The sequence below is a fragment of the Pipistrellus hanaki genome, assembly GCF_964339955.1.
Source record: "Pipistrellus hanaki genome assembly, chromosome: 3".
In the NCBI taxonomy this organism is placed as follows: Eukaryota; Metazoa; Chordata; class Mammalia; order Chiroptera; family Vespertilionidae; genus Pipistrellus; species Pipistrellus hanaki.
In genome coordinates this window covers 168591555-168613436 of record NC_140505.1, presented here as the reverse complement: position 1 = coordinate 168613436, position 21882 = coordinate 168591555, and the positions used below count along the sequence as shown (strand labels likewise).

The 21882-nt window shown below is 36.8% G+C and overlaps 1 protein-coding gene across 2 annotated transcripts; it reads right to left on the bottom strand.

Moving 5' to 3' along the window:
- Positions 1-279: 279 nt before the first annotated feature.
- OLR1 (oxidized low density lipoprotein receptor 1) lies at positions 280-16901 on the bottom strand. Of its 2 annotated transcripts, none has more exons than XM_084876153.1 (6): positions 16700-16901; positions 9906-10007; positions 8189-8434; positions 3137-3276; positions 2722-2837; positions 280-2483 (listed from the first exon to the last, which is right to left on the bottom strand). In XM_084876153.1, exons 1-6 carry the CDS (start codon positions 16785-16787, stop codon positions 2339-2341), a joined length of 837 nt encoding a protein of 278 aa, XP_084732279.1. In that variant the 5' UTR covers positions 16788-16901; the 3' UTR covers positions 280-2338. The 2 variants fall into 2 exon arrangements, with proteins under 2 accessions (XP_084732279.1, XP_084732278.1); XM_084876152.1 differs by lacking the exon at positions 16700-16901 and adding an exon at positions 11576-11915.
- Positions 16902-21882: the final 4981 nt, after the last annotated feature.

Below are 21882 nucleotides of genomic sequence, written 5' to 3'. Positions count from 1 at the left end.
AAGCTTAACAAAACTAACCCGGCTGTCAGGTATGTTTTTAAATTAATAACATTTTGTTTTAATTGATAGCGACAAGATTATGGGTTTGGAGACTTGCATGAAAATATTTTAGCCCCCACAAACGTTCCTGCAGTTTGACATCATCCTATAGAAGTAGCCATAAATCTCTAGAGGTAGCTGAGCAGGCATCAGGACTGTCATTGATATGGATGTGAAATTTCCAAACAGTGGCAAGTTGAATCCCCTGTAACATAGTAGTTGCGCTTTTTTTTTTTTTTTAATATATTTTATTGATTTTTTACAGAGAGGAAGAGAGAGGGATAGAGAGTTAGAAACATTGATGAGAGAGAATCATCGATCAGCTGCCTCTTGCACACCCCCTACTCGAGATGTGTCCGCAACCAAGGTACATGCCCTTGACCGGAATCGAACCCGGGACCTTTCAGTCCGCATGCTGACGCTCTATCCACTGAGCCAAACCAGTTTCGGCAGTAGTTGCTGCTCTTTTGTTGATTTGTTAAAGAGGTTCACCAATGTCTCTTGTGATTCGTAGGGCTGTTCCTCAAGAGGTTAGCTTGATTTCTGGGGGAGTGGGAGGTCACCATCCTCAAAGGCAGATTTCCATGTAGTGCTTACCTGAGATGCCGGATCACCTGCTTATCGTTTCTATCTAATTGTTATATTACACAATAGAATGAGATGATATCAAAGTGAACATATGATAATACATATTCACATTCTTGTAGCTATGGTTAGAGAAGCTGATGCCTCATTTCTACATTTTATCATTAGCTAATATCATCTAATGTTTCAGTATATCCTTGCAGAAATAAAAGTAGCATATAAATAAAAAACTTATTGTGTGCTGGAGGCTAATTCCAGCAGGTCATAAATGTAAGAAGTTCATCAAAAGATTGATGGAACTTGGGGCTTCAGCAGGACTGAAGACTTATATATATTATTTATTGCCTGCTGCCAGACAGCTGAGGGCAATTCCCCCAACCTGATAATCTTTTACTGTTTACCAAACTTTACCTTTGATATGTATATCTGCTTTGCTTTAAGGCATCATGTGTTAATAAAAAGCTAGGGATCCAGACATTCAGGGAGCTTAGTCACTAGAACTAAGTTTCTGTCCCCCGTGCCTTTTAAATTCATATTTCTTCTCTATCCTCTTCATTCACTTATGCACAGTCCCCTTTCTAGATTCCTGAAGCCTAGTAGATGCTGAGAAAGACTCTGGCAATTGTGCACTTTATATATGTTCAGTTTATTGTAAGTCTGTTAATAAGAAAATGTCTCTTGTGTTCCTAGTAATGATAGAGATTTTTTAAAAAATAAGATTGGTGCTAGATTATGTGTCAGAGGATGAAAAGGCTAAACAGTGGGAGAAAGTGGTAAAAACACGGAAAATAGAAGAAATATTTCTAATTCTATTTGTTTCTGTTCAGTGATATTTCCATACCTGGTTCAGTTTGTTTTATAATTGATTGTCATTCGTTTTTGGTTCTGTATGTTTCTGCATTATAGCACAGTATAACAGAATTAAGAAGAGTTTATCAATAAAAGGTATGTACTTTAGTGAGAAAAAAAAAAACAGCACAACTATTTTTCCCTCTGGGCCATCCTACTAGTGAATCTAACAAATACATATTAAATGTATTAAGCTATCCTTTGGTAGAGAAAAGATGAAGAAATAACTAATTCAGGAACTGATACTTAATTGTAGACGAGGTCACAGAAAAGACCACCCAATTTCTAATTACTTTCTAACATGAAGATGTGTGTGTGTGTGTGTGTATAAGCAAGAGAGTCTGGAGAGAGACCACAATTTCAAAGACCAACAAATGGTTGCTTTTAACATTGAGAGCATGTGTTGCTGAATTCCAGTATGACCTTTCCCCTTTTCTGTTTCTTCATGCGCTGTTTCCCATGCATGCTTCCTCTTTATTGCCCTCTATCTGCAGTTGGGCAACTCTTCTCTGTTCTATCTTCTATGCAGTTTTAGGAGGGCGAAGGGATGATGGCACTGAGGTAGAGAGCGTTCCCAAGGTTTGCAGAGGAACAAAACTTAAAAAAAAAAAAAAAAAAAAAAAAAAAAAAGAGGGACCAAAGGCTGGTTGGGAGGCTTCAGACAAGCTAAGTGAAAAAAATGTGGTCAGAACTTTTGTTATAAAGGTACCAGGCAGCTGGAGTCCACTTTCTGTAAAGAGCTCTACAGTCAGCTCACACCTGTTCTTGGGCGTCTCACAGTTTGCAACCAAGTGAGGAAGAACAGCTTAAATTCCAGAAGAGAATTCAAAGATGGCCTCTTCTCTCTCTTCTGGAGCCTTCAAATTCACTGAGCTCTCAACAAAGTCGCCTTCCTCTGACATATACTGTATGCAGTTAAAATGCAGCCCTCAGCAAAAACGTTTCCACCTTGTATATACACACAGGTGTCCAAAGGATTATTCTGGGAAAGAGCTCCCCTCAATCTAAACCTGTAGGTGGAGACACAAAAGAAAAGTAGATTACTGCCACCTAGTGGTAGGAATGTAGTATTGTCTCAGACTTTCAAATCTCTAATGAAAGTGGGAAGGAAAACTCCAGAGAAGGGTAGGGCCCCCTGTGAGAGGAGACTCTCAGAAATCCCCAAGCTTCTCTCTGGCAAGAAGAGCACAGTGTGTGGAATGCTGCGGTAACTTCTCTAGTGGGTTCAGCAAAGAAGGGAAAACTTACACGTTGGGCATCAAAGGAGAGCCATCCTCCCAGAGCCATGAGGAGCTTGGTTTCCTCTTAGTTAATCCCGTCCAGAATGGGGCATTGGAATGAGCAGTGAGTTGTTTGATGAATTCCTGTGGGGAGCAACATTTCTGAGTTGGTGTTGGAGTTCGGTGGGGTTGTTTCACAGATTCACAGAACAAAAGAACCAAAGGATATCTTTGACATTGTCTCCATGGTATTATAAAAAGGTTTACTGAAACCTATAGATGCTCCATAACCTGTCCATCAAAGGTCATGTATGGAATTCATGGCTAGGCTAGTACATAGGTATTCTCATTCTCAAACAAGGGCTCCTCCACCCGGGGCCTAAACCTGATTTATTTCCCTCTGAACCAATACACCACCTTAGCACACATCCATGAAAACTCACCAGATCATATGTGCTATTAATTATCAGCATCTGGGCATCCAGAGACAAGCAGTTCCCCCGGCTTGTTTCCCAATTAAATGAACTAGAGGAAAATTGGTAACAGTTTTTTTCATGCCAAAGCCAGTCTTGGGGACAAGGACCTAGGAAGTGTAGAATATATAATCAGTAGAGTTATGCCTGAGAAAAAAATTCTATAATTCATTAAAAACATTTTTTTCTATAATTCTTAAATCAAGTCTCCCCTCAGAATTCTTCATAGATTATACCCAGACTCTGCAAATACCCCCCTTTTCTTGAAGTAAAAAAAAAGCATTCTGATTTTAGTAGACTAAATTAGAAGTAAGGTGGCTAAAAAGCAAAGCTTGGGTTGTGATGTAATTTTAGAATCTGCTCTACTTTTTTAAAGATAAGTTTGGAATAATGGAAGTGAACATTAGGGAAATGAATACTTAATAGTTATTCTGCTATTATAAGGTATGCTTATGTGTTTTAAAACTTCATGTCTTTGAATAGTGGGTTTAGGCTTAAATACCATGCCTCCTTATTTAAGACACTTGCTGAATATGTAAGTAGCCCATAGGTGGCTCTTGAGTACTTGAATTGTGGCTAGCCTGCATTAAGATGTGCTATTAGTGTAAAACACAGGCATGATTTTGAAAATTTAGTATGAAAAATCATATGAAATAACCCATTAATAATTTTTATACTGACTAGTGTTCAAAAACTATTTCACCTTTAGCTACATTGGTTCAGTGGATGGAGTGTCAGCTGTGGACTGAAGGGTCCTGGGTTCCATTCAGGTCAAGGACAAATGCTGGTTTGTGAGCTCAATACCCAATAGAGGGCATGCAGGAGGCAGCAAATCAATGATTCTCATCATTGATGTTTCTATTTCTCTCTCTCTCTCCCTTAATGAAATCAATAAAAATATATTTTAAAAATAAAAAAGTTACACTTTAAATAAAAATAAAAATGTTCTAGGCAGGGAGAACACTATATTGACATAAAGTGAGCAACTTAATTTTAGTAATATTTCAGGAAACACAGATGTTTCTGTTGCAAAATCCTCAGAGGATGAAAACCTCAACTGAGGACTTAGGCAATATTTGCCAATGTCTATATGTTTATGGATATATTTTGTATTTTTTAATATATTTTATTGATTTTTTTTTTTACAGAGATGAGGAGAGAGGAATAGAGAGTTAGAAACATTGATGAGAGAAAAATATTGATTGATCAGCTGCCTCCTGTGCACTCCCTACTGGGGATGTATCCGCAACCAAGGTACATGCCCTTGACCGGAATCAAACCTGAGACCCTTGAGTCTGCAGATCGACACTTTATCCACTGAGCCAAACCAGTTAGGGCTGGATATATTTTTTAAATAAGGTTTTTTAAATTGATTTCAGAGAGAGGAAATAAGAGGGAGAGAGGGATAGAAAATTAAGTTATCCATGACTGGCATCTCTGGAAGATGGCTCTTCATGACCCTGATGAAATTTAATCTCATGCAACTGATGAAAACAAACTGTTTTTACAGATCCACTGTGAAATAAATCTTTGGCTGGAATGTAGCTATGTCTGTTTATGTAAACATTCATTTCCTTAATATACTAGCCTTCTTCCTTTAAGCCTTCTTTGACATGGGATATTCTTTATATCCTTGATAAGTCCTTTATTAAAAAGATTAAATATGTTTGACGAAAGCTAATTTTGTCTAAAAATTTCTGGTGATTTTGGAAGTTTAAATAACCTTATAGCCTGGCTCAGTGGTTGAGCATCAATCTATGAACCAATAAGTCACAGTTTCTTTCCCAGTCAGGGAACATGCCTGGGTTGTGTAAAGAGGGTTGCAGGAAGCAACTGCTCAATGATTCTCTCTCATCATTGATGTTTCTATCTCTCTCTCCCTCTCCCTTCCTCTCTGAAATCAATAAAAATATATTTTTAAAAATTAAATAGCCTTATAAATGTTAAATGGATTAATAAACTGCAAAATTTTATACAAAACAAGTTATTATTATTTAACTTATCTGTATTTAAAGTTTTCATCTATACCATAAAGAAATCTGTGGTTATCTGTGGACTCTTATTACTTAATATCCAAAAGAAATCACATGGTTAAGATTAAATGAACTTTATAAGCAAGAACTGGAGATATCACCAAAACAGGTTTGGCTCAGTGGATAGAGCGTTGGTCTGTGGACTGAAGGGTCCCAGGTTTGATTCCGGTCAAGGGCATGTACATTGGTTGCGGGCACATCCCCAGTAGGGGGTGTGCAGGAGGCAGCTGGTTGATGTTTCTCTCTCATCGACGTTTCTAGCTCTCTATCCCTCTCTTCTCCCTTCCTCTCTGTGGAAAATCAATAAAATTTATTAAAAAAAAAAAAAAAAGAACTGGAGATATCTCTTTTTACTAGTGATAGTTAATTAACCTGTTAACCAAGCAGGACGTATAAATACGTCAAACGTAAACAATTTCGGGTACGGCTAGGACATATGAATATGTCCTTGAAATATATGTTGCGCCCTGAAACGGGCGGGACGTATATTTCCGAACAACAAAGGTATTAGTCATCCATACATGTCTCGACATGAATTTAAGACACGAAGGGAATCAGTATAATTTCGCTAGTGAGAGTGGTGGACGTGTTCAACAAGAATTGTTTTGGAGTTAACACATGACTTACTGAATAAAGGGTATAGGATTTACTTAGATAATTTCTATAGGTCAATTCATTTGGCTGAACTCTTGTGTCAAAACAATACAGACATTGTTGGAACAATGAGGATAAACAGAGTCGGAATCCCCAGTGAAATAAAAACAAAAAAATTACAGAAAAATGAACATATAGTAAGATTCAAAGACAAACTTATGGTTTTAAAATGGAAGGATAATAAAAGACATATTGATGCTTAGTTCTATTCATAATGATGAAAAGACAATGATTGAAAAGAAAGGAAGAAGGCAAGAAAAACCAAATGTTGTCCTGGATTATAACAAGAATATGGGCGGCGTAGATTAGGGAGATGGAGTTATGGTGGCCTACACGGCTGCCTGAAATAGGGTAAAAAAATTTTATAAAAAAATTTTTTCTACGATTAATTGATATGCGCTGCTTCAATGCATATATTATGTACAAAAAAAGATAAAGGTCATTTGGATCGATTACACTTTTTGATAGAGTGTGTAGAGAAATTGGTAGATAACAACATAGTGAAAACCCATCCAAAGACATCAACAAGCAGCTCTACATCTAAACCATCACGCTTAGTTGAAAGGCATTTTCCAGAACAAATGAAAAGCGATATAGGAAAAACTAAATCCAGGAAATGCCGAGTTTGCTACAAAAAAGGTGTTAGGAAAGAATCTACATACTGGTGTCTGGATTGTAAGGTAGCACTATGTATCAACAATTGTTTTAATATATATCACACAGAAGTTGAGTTTTGAATTTTTACATCTATATTTTAATTTTTTAAACTCAATATTTCTATTTTATTTGTGTGCTTTTGTTTATTGTTCAGTAAAGAATCATTGAGCGGTTGCCTCCTGCAACCCCCTTTACACAACCCAGGCATGTTCCCTGACTGGGAAAGAAACTGTGACTTCTTGGTTCATAGATAGTTTAATATTTTTATTGTGTATTGAAATAAAAAATATATATTTTTGTAATCTTTATAATTGTTTGTAAAATTTATAATTTTTTAATTCGATGTTTCCATTTTTTTGTTGGTATTCTTTTCTATTTGTTTGTAATTTTGTATTTTCCTTTCTGCTTTATATATAAATAAACGAAAAAATATATATTTCATAGTCTTTTCATTTATTTTAAGTATAAATAAAAAAATAATAATAATATGAAATTACATCCTCCGGGCGTGACGTACTGACACATTCTAGTGAAAGAGTATTCGCCCGTTATATGTTGCGTAATTAAAAAGGGAATTCCCTGGTGAACAGGTTAATACTTAGAGTGGGACTCATTCAATGCCTCCAAGGAAGCAACATACTTCATTTCACACACTCTAACTCTCTTATGACTAAAAGCATATGACTTAATGACATATTATAAGAAGGCAAAATAAATCAGGTAATTTCAATAACAACCTGAGTTCACATTGTTGTCTCTTTCTTATAGATGCTACTACCTCTACCTGAGTCCATTTTATAGCTTAGATCAATTCAATTCTTCTCATATAAACTAACTTCCTGGGCTCATTATATTTTTGTCTAATTTGAAGTATCAACCCAACACTTCCAAGCCAGTCTATCTTCATTGATTCCATTTAGAATGATGTAATATACTTTAAGAAATTTTTCCATAGAACAAAGCTAATGCAGAGGTAGGAGTTCTAGGGACAAAGGACATTGTTTAGGAAAAGAAAAAAAAATGACTGAGATACATTGGAACGAAAGCAGATAAGAATCTGTGGCAAGGGATAAGGGAAGAAGAATTCATCCAGAAAAATCTCAAAACTAGAATTTTAAAATAGGAGAAGACTCTTATGAGGAAAACAAACTTAAATTCACCAAAAGTGTACTTAATGGAATCAGATATCTCAAGAATTTGAGGGAGGATAGGGTGGGGATGACAGAATTAGAGAACTTCTGGTGTAGAACTTATGAAATGAAGTTATAACATTATATAAATAGCTAGAGGCCCCATGCACCTCGGCCTGGCCTGTGGGGATCGGGCCAAAACTGGCTCTCCTGAGGGGTCCTGGATTGTGAGAAGGTGCAGGCCAGGTACCAGGCCTCTAGTATGGATAGAAGATCTTTGGTTAATCTCTTCCTCCCTCTTCCCCCATCCCTCTAAGATTCATCAGTCTGTTCCATGTTTCCATGCCTGTCATTTCCACTCCTATGTTGATCATCTGCCCTGTTGGTCAGTGCCCATTCTAGTTACCAAGCAGATGGTCAAATGGTTGGCCAATCACTTAGGCTTTTATATAGAGAGAGATGATACATATATCAATATGCCAATTTTGTGCCTAGAGGCTTTTCCAAAAGAGAGTTAAGATTAATTAGAGGAGCTTCCAACCTCGTACCTGAAAAGTTTGCTGCTTTTTTCAGATCTTCTTGGAGATTCAGGTTCTGGTGAAGAAGTTCCATTTGTTTTTTGGATGTCTCATCCAACTCCTGGGTAAGGTTTGCAATCGTTCCCTTGAGTTTCCTCTGTAATTCAAGGGAAGCCTTTTCCTCCTGTTTCTGGGCTGAACTCTGTCCCTCCAGTATATTTTCCTGCTGAGTAAGGTTTGCTTGCTGTTGCTTTAGAAGATCAGTCACCTGGGATACTAAATGATAGCTGGATTAAGAAAGACTTCAATAAAAGTCCCTCCACTGGATATTTAATAAATAAAAGAACTAAATCAAATAATAATATTTTGATAACAGATAAATTGCTGGAGAATGACCAAAATTTACTAAAATGTTATGGATTTGAAAGTTCTTTGATATTCCTAGAATTTTTTTATATATATCAGGAACTGTCACAGACACTTGTGATTAAAAAAATTATCAAGGTTTTATGTGTTACTGAGAGTTACACACAAGTTACAAACAAATTACACACAAGTTATGCACAGTTACAAGTTAAAAGCAATCCCAAGATAAGTACCAATGGCACTAATAAAATGTAGATAATCTACAAATACTCACCAACCAGAATTAATGACTATTAGCAGGAAAGTCATTAATCATGTACTATATTTGTGTCTTCATTCCTCTGTCGTCTCTTTCTACATTTTCAGACTTCCAGATTTTATTCAAAAACTATGATGCCCCCCTTTTTTAAGAAACCTTCCTGCAGGACTATTTTAAGTGGCTGTGTCACAAGAGTCTCAAACATTTTTTTTTTATTTTTTTTTTGCCACAGCATATTTTAGGAAGGGTGGAGATGCAATAACAGTTGTGAAATCAAGCAGGCAAAAATATGTTAAGGGCCAAATATCTCAGTTCTAGAAGCTTGATGCTTCAGTACAAAGCAGTCTCCTTGCCTTGCAAGCCAAGTTTGAGCTTATTGGAAAGTAATCAGAGCCTCTGAGAAAGACTTCCAATCACCACCACTGGTCAAAGACACTTCTCCCATCATCAGGTAAGCCCTTAGTGTTACATCAATTGAAAAATAAATGGTTGTGACCATAAACAACAATTGAAAAACAAATAGCACTTGAAAAAGCCTTAATACCTGGGCTAGAGAGCCAAAATAACTCTGATCTACAATCTCAATACACAGGTGGATGAGGTGGGTACTCGACATGATTTTCTTTCTTTCATGGCCAATTTCATTCTTCTTTCATTTCTTTCCCCTCAAAATAACCTCTTTCCTGAAGTATTTTATTAAAATGTTGTACTTATTAAAATTTTGTTTCCAGTTCTTAACTTTAAATTGGCATTTAATCATCTCTATTAAAACTCAACATGAGCTAAATGAGGTTTCTTTTATTTTGGTTCTCTCAGATGATCTTGTGGATAATTAGCTTCAAATTATTTTCATTCTCATTGTATTAGGATTTATGAAGGCTCTGTCCGTGAAGTTATGAAAATTAATCAAAACAAAAACCTACAATTCATAATCTTCATTCTATGTCACAATTTGAGAGACTAGCACAATATACCCATTCATCTTCCCACTCACTCTAAAATAGAGTTTGCTTAAAATATATCTAAGTTAAGGTTGTTTATAGGTATTCTGAAACCAATTTACAAACCATGTTTATAAACTCTCATCTTTTCCCTCCATTGCTTCCTTGTGTCGGCACTTACATTGCACTGACAGCAATATGATGGACACCAGTAAACCCACACAAAGGATCCCCAGCGTCACAGCCACAGGGCACCACCAGTGAGAATAAAGACAACGAAGACCTAGAATGACAGAGAATAGAATCAGAAAAACAAAACAAAAAAGATAGAAACAAGTAATCAAACCATTCTTTGGATCTTGTCTACTGGTATACCTGGTACTTTGCATTACTTACTTTTAGTCCTCCCCAAAGACTCTGCAAATGATGCATTATCCATATTTACAGATGAAAACTCTGGACAATTAAAGAGCTTAAATAATTTAGTCACTGCCACACAACTGACACAATTGAAGATCTAGGATTCAATACCAGATATTTAACTCTCAGTATCTGATTCTAAAGCTTATACTTTGTCTACTCCCCATGACAATGAAATTCTCGGTCCAGCTTGGTCTGATCAACTTGTTTTCAATGTAGACCAAATCAGTGTGTGCACGCATATGCACACACACACACACACACACACACACACACACACAGTGTGTCTTATAGTAACATAACATATATACGAATATCTGATGTTAAGCAAATAACCTTTAGTCAATAAACTGGTATTATCTCAAAGAATTACAGCATAATTTTGTGCTATTCAACTCTTCCTTAAAAGTACATCTTGAAACTGAGATTACTGGGCAAAGAAAACTAGAAATGAAACCTCAATATTCATTTGACTCAAATTAATGCCATGTTCTATAGTACTTACATCAGCTGTGGCCCTATTGTTTTAAGAAAAATACTCACTATTAATATAGAAGCAAAATTATGTAACTCACATAGTTGTGTACGACTAATTATGCATTCTACCACTAAAAAAGCACAGATATTTTGGTTCAGCAGGAAACATCTTATATAATGTATTTGGATTTCCCATTATGTGAGATAAATAAGGCACCAATGTTACCTTGTATATGCAAATGAGGAAACTGAAAAATTTAGTGACTTGCTAAGATCACACAGACATTAAGATCCCAACTTAGGTCTTTATCCAGTATAAACATGTAATGATATACATCAATCAATCAATGATCAAATATATTCACAAGCTCTCTCATGTGTCAAAATCAATTTTGGATGATGTGAGGAGAGAAAATTGCAGTAAATAGGCAGACCTTTTTTTTTTTTTTTTTTTTTTAATTGATTTCAGATAGAGGAAGGGAGAGGGAGAGAGAGAGAAACATCAATGAGAGAAGAGAATCATGGATAGGCAGACCTTTCTTGTACCTCCTCCAAGGGCCAGAATGGAAATAAAGCTAAAGTGAGGAACATACACCTGGAATTACCAACTGAGGTCCAGCTGAGGAGACAGAAAACACCTGGAGACCAGTAGGAAGGGCCAAGTCCTGAGAGGGGCTGACCCAGCTGCCCTGCAGCAGGCCAAGAATGAGGATCACTACTGGAGGGTCTTTTCCCTCAGATGACAGAGGCCCAGAACCCAGTCTGGGCTCCACAGCTCGAAGCACCACACTCAAGACCAGCAGCCCATGTAGCATCCAGCTGTGAAAGGCGGCAGAGCTATGGGCTGCAGCAGAGACCAGAGCCCATAGAACAGAGCCAGTCCAAGAGAAAAACCTCGGTTTCTGTCTCCTCCATACTCCCCCCAAACTCCAGTTTTCATTTGTAGCTACTCACCCAAGGCTTTGGTGCAGGGACTGCGGCGTGGACTCGAGATGACTAAGGAGAGGGTGGAGTGGGAAGCAGTGGGGGGAGACATGGAGAAGCAACAGTCGGGAGTGCTGCCTTCCGTTACAGGCTCCCAACCCGAACGGGCCATTTTTTCCCCCCCGGAGAGAAGATAGCTGCTTCCAATACCTGAAGCTCTGGCGAAGGAAAAACTCTTCCCTAGGTGATATAGCCTGCCCCACCCCCAGGAGCCCTGACTGCCACACCCTGCAGCTTGACGTTTGCAAAGGAGAACGCAGCAGAGGCCCTAGCCTGCGGGTCTGAACAGTCACAAGGAGTGTCTGTGACTGGGCTGGGGGTGGGGCCATCTGCCCCATTATCCCCAGAACCTGACTGGTGCCTTCCCCGCGTGGGAGAGCTGATGGAAACTCCAGATTTCCAGATTTCCAGCTGATCTCACTGGATTGCATACAAGGCTCTCTGCCCAGCCAAAGAGTAGTATTCTGAGCCACTCCCCGGGGAATAGCTCTGGGACAGTGACACACATTTACCGCTTGCCCTGAATATGAACAGCACCTCCCCCTCATGGGAGACCCAGAGGTCTAGATTCCTGATTCTGCCTAAAGCCCTTCCAGAAACAGATTTGTCAGTGATTAAGAATAAAGGCTGTCAAGCAAAGGCAGGCAGAGGCAGAGTCTGGAGAACCTGAGGAAGCTTACTGGCTCAGACCTGCACCCCATGCTACTAACAAACCTACTTTATGGGACAGCTTGACCCCTTCTGCATGCAACCAAGTCCCATGGAGACAGACATAAACTGTAAACTGTGTGTCACTTGGAACTTCAAGCAGGTTGGTGAAAGCCAACGGAGGACAGTTTCTGACAGTGCAAGTACCTAAGTATCTTCCAGGAAGCGCAGAATTGGCAGACAGAGCAGTCAGTCAATCATCAGAAGAACAGGATCCAAAGGGAGATCCCAGAAGGCACTAAATTCTGTTGAGATGAATAGCATTTCCCCTTTTTTTTTCTTTCTCTCCCTCTCCCCTCTCTCCCCCATTCAAACACATGGAGGCTAAATAGCATGTTATTAAACAATAAATGTGTTACCAAAAAGATCAAGGAAGAAATAAAATAAAATAAAAAACTTCTGGGAAATAAATGAAATTGAACACAAAACAACCCAAAATCTATGGGACACAGTGAAAGCAGTCATGACAGGGAAGTTCATAGCATTACAGGTCTACCTCAAAAAACAAGAAAATCTTCTGATAACAACTTAAATAATTAGAAAAAGAACAACAAGAAAATCCCAGAGTAAGTATAAGGAAGAAAATAAAGATCAGAATGATGTGGAGACTAAAATAAAAACAATACAAAAGATCAGTGACACCAAAAGCTGGTTTTTGAAAAGATAAACAAGATTAATTATAGTCAGACACATCAAGAAATAAAGAGAAAGGACCCAAATAAATAAATAAAAAACAGAAATGAAGAGGTGAAGTAACAACTGACATTACAAAAATACAAATGATCATGCAAAAAATACTATGAACATGCCCAAACAGCATGGCTCACTGGTTGAGCATCAACCAGGAGGTCATGGATCGATTTCAGGTTGTTGGCTTGATTCCCAGCGTGGGATGTGCAGGATGCAGCCAATCAATGATTCCCTCTCATCATTGATGTTTCTATCTCCCTTTCTCTTTGAAATCAATAAAAATATTTTTAAATGCTTGAACAATTATATTCCAATAAGGTGGACAACCTGGACAAAATGAACATATTTCTAGAAAAATATAATCTTCTAAAACTGAAACAGAAAAAATGAATGAGAAAACCTAAATAGGCTGATAACTATTGATGAATTTGAAGCAATAATAAAAATATTGATGAATTTGAAGCAAACAAAAGCCCTGGATCAGATGGGTGTTTCATAAGGGAGTTTTACCAAACATTCAAAGAACTATCATCTATACTCCTTAAACTATTCCAAAAAATCCAAGAGGAAGTAACACTTCCAACCTCTTTTTATGAGACCAGCATTAGCCTAATTTTAAACCCAGATAAAGACACTAAAAAGAAAGACAATTCTAGGCCAATATCCCTGATGAATATAGATATTAAAATCCTCAACAAAATATTAGCTAATTGGATCCAGAAATACATTAAAAAATATCATACTCCGTGACCAAGTGGGATTTTTTTTTAAAAGATGCAAGTCTGATACAATATTCTCAAATCAATACATGTGATACATCACATAAACAAATTGGGAGACAAAAATCACATGGTTATAGATACATTGTATAAACAAATTGGAAGACAAAAATCAATTGATACAGAAAAAGCACTTAATAAAATCCAACATTCTTTTTTAATAAAAACTCTCAACAAAGTGGAAATAGAGGGATCATACCTCAACATAATAAAGGCCTAATATGACAAACCTACAGCCAGCATCAGATTCAATGGGGAAAAAAAAATAAAGCCATTTTCCCTAAGAACAGGAATAAGATAGGCATATCTGCTTTTAATACTCTTATTTAATATAGTTCTGGAAGTTCTAGCCACCGTGATCAGATAAGAAGAAAAAATAAAAGGCATTCAAATTAGAAAGGAGGAAATAAAACTATCATTATTTGCAGATGACATGATGTTGTACACAGAAAACCCTAAAGGCTCCACCAAAAAAACTATGAGATTAAATAAACGAATTCAACAATGTAGCAGTATACACAATTAACATCTAGAAATTTATGGCATTTTTATATACTCTCAGAAAGAGAAACTAAAAAATAATAATAATAATTTAAAAAAATCCCTTTTACCATTGCAACAAAAAATTTAACCAAAGAAATAAACATAACCAAGGAGGTAAAAGGCTTATATTCAGAAAAATACAGAAATTTGAAAAAAATAGGTAGAGGAAGATATAAACAAGTGGAAGAATAAACCGTGTTCATGAATTGGTGGACTGAGACATAGAAGCATGGAACAGACTGATGAACTCCAGAGGGAAGGTAGGGATGGAGTAGTGGGTAGGGAGAGATTAACCAGGGAATTTATATGCATATATGCATAGCCTGTGGACACAGACAATAGTGTGGTGAAGGCCTCAGAAGGGCAGGTGCAGGGTGGATGGGGTCAATGAGAAGAAAACATAAAGGGTACATCTGTAATACTTTCAACAATAAAGATAAATAATAAAAATCATTTCTGTTAGGCTCTATAGATAACGCAAACAAGACAGCAATTTTGACAGGAAGGAATATGGTTCATTTCTTAAGCTCCTAGAGTGTATGTGGCAAGTTAGCAGAGAAGAAGTAGAAAATAATTGTGTCTTATGCAAATAATTGCCTAATCCTACCCTCAGGGGCAAATATCTGTGTAAATCTTTCAACCAACATTTTCCTTGGTCAGTATCTGTTCTATAAAGGTATACAGTATAGGTGATCAAGTATGTGACAATTTTTAAAAGTCACAAGTTCACTCCAGGGCAGGGAAGGCACATGTCCCCATTTTCTGTTTTCCACCCTTTGTCCTGTCTCCTTGGTAGGTAGAGACTGTTCATCCAACCCCTTCTCAGAGTACTAGTTTTATAATCAGAAAGCAATCAGATATTGTAAAGTAAGTAACTGATCTACACAGAGTCTAAAAGAAGAATTTACTTCATAATTGTAGTACAAGTCAGGTACTCAGTATTTACTACAATGAATAATGAATGAATGAATAAATGAATGAGCAAATGACTACTGTTAACTTGCAGGTTTACCTATACATGCCAGTACTATTTTCTTATCAGGTTAAGTTCATCAGTGTAAATGTTAAATTATTCCATGTTCACACTTATTTTTGCTATTGAGATAAATTTATGTTTTGTTTATGAAAACATGTCCTGGAATTTCTTATCTAAATTTGTATGACTTCATTTGTATGAATTCCCTCTTTTATATTTTGTTCCTTTCTCTAAGAATGGATATAAAATAAAAGGCAATTTACGTAGATTGTCTGTGGGCTTAGGATTGTGAATTTATGTTTACTTAAGCAATTTAATCTACTGTGTATATCAAACAAATGATAATTTTTCAAGACAGTGATATACAATAAAACATAATTTATACTCATACCGAATATTATTTTATTCACTTGGATAATTTATAAAATGTATCCAGTTTTTGCAATGCCTTAAGTGATATTATAAAAATTATCACTGCCAAAACCAGTTTGGCTCAGTGGATAGAGCGTCGGCCTGCAAACTGAAAGGTCCCAGGTTCAATTCTGATCAAGGGCATGTACCTTGGTTGCGGGTACATCCCCAGTAGGGGGTGTGCAAGAGGCAGCTGATCGATGATTCTCTCTCATAGATATTTCTAACTCTCTAACTCTCTATTCCTCTCTATTAAAAAAAAAAAAAAAAATCAGTAAAATATATTTTTTTAAAATTATCACTGAATACTCTGGGTGAATTAACATTTTTTGAACCATCTGATGCATTGGGTTCTGAATAAATGGAATATTGTAATACAATCCTAACTTTACCATTTACCAGCTGCATAAAGATGAGTAATTCCCTAGCTAATCCTCTGTAAAAAGAAGATAAAATAATAATAGTCTTAATCTCAGGGAGTGAAGATTTGGAGAAATAATGCATCTACAGTGAATATCATAGGACATAGTAAATGATCAATAAAAGTTAGTTATCATCATCATCATCTACTACATCATCATGCAAACCAGGTTAGTTCATTATTCGTCTTTATCATCTCCATTGTATTCAAGTTGCTTTTCTTTCTTTTTAAAAAAATATTTTTATTGATTTTTTTTATATATATAGCAAGGAAGGGAGAGGGATAGAAAGTTAGAAACATCGGTGAGAGAGAAACATTGATCATCTGCCTTCTGCAGACCCCCTACTGGGGATGTACCCAGAACCAAGGTACATGCACTTGACTGGAATTGACCCTGGGACCCTTCAGTCAGCAGGCCAATGCTCTATCCACTGAGCCAAACCGGTTAGGGCTGCTTTTCTTTTAAGTAACTGTTTTTAATTCTATAGTTAAGTGTTTTAGCTCTTTAATCTTATATGAACATAATTTACATTTTAAATCCTGAAATTTATTCACCCTCTCCTTACCGTTAGATTTCCCTCCATTTGTCCCCTGATCAGGTTGATCCTTCATAGTCTTGCTCTTGAAATAATCAAAAGTCATATCCAAATTCATTCCAAGAATGAGAAAGTCAAGCAGTCAAGGACTTCTACAAAGTAAAAATGTCTGAGGTTTTGCTGGAGTGTTTAAATAGCTGCTGCTATCTAATAGAATGACTCAATCATTGGTAGGAGGAAGAGGAGGCTTTGCTTCATATTTACTGACGCAAATTCTTGGGTTATTTCTATTGCAGGAGGGGAAAGTGGTGATTCTGAGTGTTTCAGGATATTTCACTAAGTAATTTATGAAAGGAAAAACTGTATTTTCCAAGAGCATTAGAGGAGAGGAATTTGTACCCACTCTTCAGGCAAGGAAACTGAAACTCAGATTAGTAAGACATTAAATTTGTGGGAAAGTGTGCATGTAGACCAGCAGTGTGATTCCAATGTCTGTGTTTGCTTGCCTTTTGCATTGTAGCAGATTATCTCAACACTGTATCTTTTATAAGTCTCATATTTTCCTTTTTAATTTTGACTTTTAATTGGCAATAAGACAGGAATTCTTGAATTTATCACGTATGGCTCATGCCATCAGCCATAATGACCTGGTAACCTAAGTGATTTTAAAATTTAATTAAGGGTACTATTCAGATAGTGACAGAATAGCATAGGAGCAGAGAAAACTTTGAAGTCAGATGGAGCTAGCTTCAAATATTTCCTTGGCTAATCCTTTGATCTGTAATCTTGGGGAATTACTTAACAGTCTGAACCTTTGTCTTTGTCTATAAATTGAGACATGTTATTGAAATTCAAATGAAACCTTGGGTGAAAATGCTAAGCTTTGTACTTCAAGTACAATGATAATCCAGTTATTAATAATTATTAATATCAATAATAGTAATATTCAACACAGATGAATTCTTGTCAAAAATTTTTGTTTTATATGTTATTGACTTGACTCCTTATAAGGATGTCTATATGTGTTTACTGATAGAACTCCTACCTCCTGTCCCTCTATAACTTCTTAACCATAAAAGAAAAATATTATGCTAAGAAAACTGTATTCTTGAGAAGAGGCCTAAGATTGAGCTAAATCTCTCAGACATTCTTCTCCATAATTCACCAAGTCCCAGGAGAACATAATCATTCATTTTCTTTTGGGTCAATAGTCATGGGAAGTTCACATAAGCTATCCAATATCTGGTAATGAGTCCTATAAATCCTTCAAACAGTTCTTTTTTTTATTTAAAAAAATCTCCTCCAAAAAAAAAAAAAAATCCTCTCTACAGGTAAAATTACCATCATTAATTTCTTTTCTCCCCTCATTTTATATGTCTCACAGTGTATGCATTGAATTCAATTCTGTTAATTTTATTCCACCTCACCAACAAAATGAAAGTCCTTTAAAAGTAAGGAGAGATCCCTTTTTATTGATAAATTCATTCTTTCCTACTACACTGGCATACCATATAAACTGTGCAATAGTTTGCAAAAAGTAGACAATCAATAGGTGAGGTTCTTAGCTATAAACACATACACAGCATAAGCTGGGTTTTAATTTAGCAAAAGTCTGTCTTAGTTATTTTATTTTGAGGAAGTGGAACTGAAGTCCAAACAGTTTAGGATTGCTAAATGTCTCGTTTCTATCAGATGCCAGACAAAAACTCGGCTCACAAGTTTTTCAATGATGCCAATTAATAAAAAAAACAAAGGTGACAGATGAGAGATAGATTCAGTATGAACATCTCCTGAAATAATTCAGTAAGAGATTTTTCAGATCACCAAGGCAGAGACTACCCACTCCATAGAAGACTCCGAAAGTACAGTGTGAGATAGAGAACACATACATGAAGGTTACCCTCATATTTTTTCTTGACTTCCCTCAACCTAGAAGCTCACATTGAGGAGCCACAGCATGGAGGGTTTAGACATTAGATCAGTCACAGTCTTCTGGGTGAGCTGGCTCCTTAGCATAGCTTCTTTTTTTTGCTTTTTTCCTATTCAAACCTGATAGAAACAAGCAGATCCTCCCTTTGTTTATTTGTGGTAAGACGTACATGAAACTTTTACCATTTTAACCACTTCTAGTGTACAGTTCAGGGGCATGAAGTGCATTGTTTTGCAGCCATTGCCACACTTCATCTCCATAACTTTTTCATCTTCTCTAACTGAAATTCGATACTCATTAAACAATAACTCCTATGATGGTGAATTTTATCTGTCAACTTGTCTGGGCCGCGGGGTGCCCAGATATTTGGTCAAACGTTCTTCTGAGTGTTTCTTTGAATTTTGGGGGGTGATAATATCTTAATCACTAGAGTAAAGCATCTCTCCCTCCATAATGGGCCTCATCCAATCAGTTGAAAGCTTACATAGAACAAAAGGCTGATCTTACTCCAAATAAGAAATTTTTTCCTCTGATAGCCTTTGGATTGGAACTACATACATCATTTTCCCAGGTCTCTAGTCTGCTGGGCCTGCACTACACATTTAGATTTGCCAGCCTCTACAGTTGCATGAGCCAATTTCTTATAATCAATCTCTTTCTCAATATACTCATCCTATTGGTTCTGTTTCTTTGGAAGACCCTAACTAATGCCTTTCTTCTCCCAGTTCCTGGAAACTACCATTCTATTCTCTGTCTCTATAAATTTGATACTCTAGGTATCTCATATAAGTAGAAGCATATGTTTGACTTACTGTATTTTCCGGCGTATAAGACGACCCCCCTAATTTTATAGTTAAAACATAGGCTTAGGCCTATATTCGCTATTTAAGACTACCCCCCACTTCCTAGGCAACACCAGTTCTTTTGTTAATAGACCGCCTCTCTGACTCTGGCCAATCTGAGCAGGCTTTTTTTCATTTCAAAAGTCATCTTACATGCCTGAAAATACGGTATTTCACTTAATGTAATATCTTCATGGTTCATCCAAGTTGTAGCCTGTGTCAGAATTTCCTTCCTTTTTAAGGTTGAATAATGTTTCATCATATCTATAGACCACATTTTTTCAACCATTCACCTATTGATGGATATCTGTGTTTCTCCTGTTTGTAAAAATCCAAGGGGATAATTTCTATAATCCTTGTGGGGCAGATAGCTGGACAGATTTAACAGATTTTAAGTGGGTCTCATTATCCCTGCCTCCCAATGTTCATACCCTTGAATGTGGGTGGGAATTGTGGCCTGGAGTATGTATGTGACCATGTGTATGGGATCACAAAAGGAATAGAGCCTAAACTTTCTCTCCCTCTTCTCTTTCTCTGCCTAAATTTAGATTTTAAAAACTTACCTGAATCCCACTACCACAAAGAAATGAATTTGCCAGAGAGAGTTTGGAAGTGTATTCCTCCCCAGTTGAGCCTTCATATGAGAACCCAGTAGACCAGACACTTTGATGGCAGCCTGTAAGACCCTAAGCAGAGTACCCACTTAAGCTATGCCCATACTTCCACAGGCAATGTGAGATAATAAATGCTGTTTTATATTGCTGTTCATGTAATTTGTGGTAATGTGTTACATGGTATATAAAACTAATAATCTTGTGATAAAGTTTATTCTCCTTAAATTTAATCTCTTATCACTGACTTTCAATGCCTTTGAGGTTGCCACTGAATACTCAGGCTATAATCTTGGTTCATTCCATAGAGATAAGTCCTAATGGAGTGGTTACAAGATGAAACTGGGTTCTTCTTCCATGTTATGCATTTTTGAAGCCATAGCGATTGCTTATTGCTTAGCTCGTTGTAATTCATGCTTGATGCTTCGGAGTAATGATAGACCCGGCCTCTATTTCACTGAGGCAAAGGGAGGAAGAGAATCTGGTCACCTGACTTAGACAAGGTCAAAAGGAGAATAATCAAAGGAACCAGAAATAAGTAATTCTTTAACCCCACTTGTTACAGCTATTGTATAACAATTCCCTGAAGCATAGATTAAAAGCTTGTGTACATGTGCCCTCTATTTGTTCCACTCCACGTCCCTAACAACTTATGTCTAAGCTAATGATTCACAAGCTTAATGGAACTACAAGATTGTGTAGGATTGTAATGAGATCAGTCTCCTTTATCTCAGCTGCCTGCCATGCCATTGGGTTCCTTCTTCAATCTTTCCTCCTGAATCCTCTTTCCTCTCCAATGGGGCTGACCTCACAAGGATAAACACAAATCTCTATTTCTCCAGGGAATAATCCAGTAAGGGGGAAAAAAAGTGGCAATAATAATTCTAAAAAAGGACAAGTAGCTAGGAGGTCATTAACAGAATCCCATTTGGTTGAAACCTGTTAAGTAGCTGTAGGGCAAAAAGGTGATGGTAATCACATGACAGAAAAGAGCTCTGGGAGGGAAAAAAGGTCATGTTAATTGGCAAACCTGTTCTTGTGGGTGAAGGCTGGAATGATTGAGAAAAGAGATGGCCAGGATAGCAAGGGAAACTATTCATGAATTGAAATGACAGAATCGGTAAAACTTGGTCATGTTAACAATGAGAAGCATGGTGGACATCAGTTATCCATGAAGGTGAAGGTCATTGGTAAAAGTGAGTGGAAATCAAGGTCATTATAGTTGACATTTATAATGCTTCTTTTATTGGGATAATTATATGCACTTCAGACACATTAATTTATTTAATCTCTATAAATCTATGAAGAAACGTCATCATTATTATTGTCGCTTCATTTTATATGGAATGAAACTTAACCAACAGAGAGACGTAATAACTTGCCCAATATAACACAGCTAGTAAGTGACAAAGCAAGTATTTAATCCCAGAAAATCTACCTGGATTCCTAGCCATAATCCAATACTTTCTTTCTGACAAGGAAAAGAGAAAGAACCCTGATTGGGTGCCATCCGGTACCCAGAGAGGTTTCCAGTCAAGGCACATGCACAGTTTGCCGGCTTGATCCCTAATAGGGAGTGTGTAGGAGGCAGCCGATCAATGTTTCTCTCTGCCTTTCCTTTCCCCTCTCTCTAAAACCAATAAAAACATATTTTTAAAAAAGAGTGTTTTCTCTATTTAAAAAAAAAAGAGATAAATAAAGGGTTAATGGTGTTACCCATGTTCATGGAAAGAAATATAATCAAAATGCCTTCGTCTCTCTGATTGTATTTTCTCCATGAAACAAGATCTGGGTCAGGCAAAGTGGATATTCCACTCCTATTATATAGGT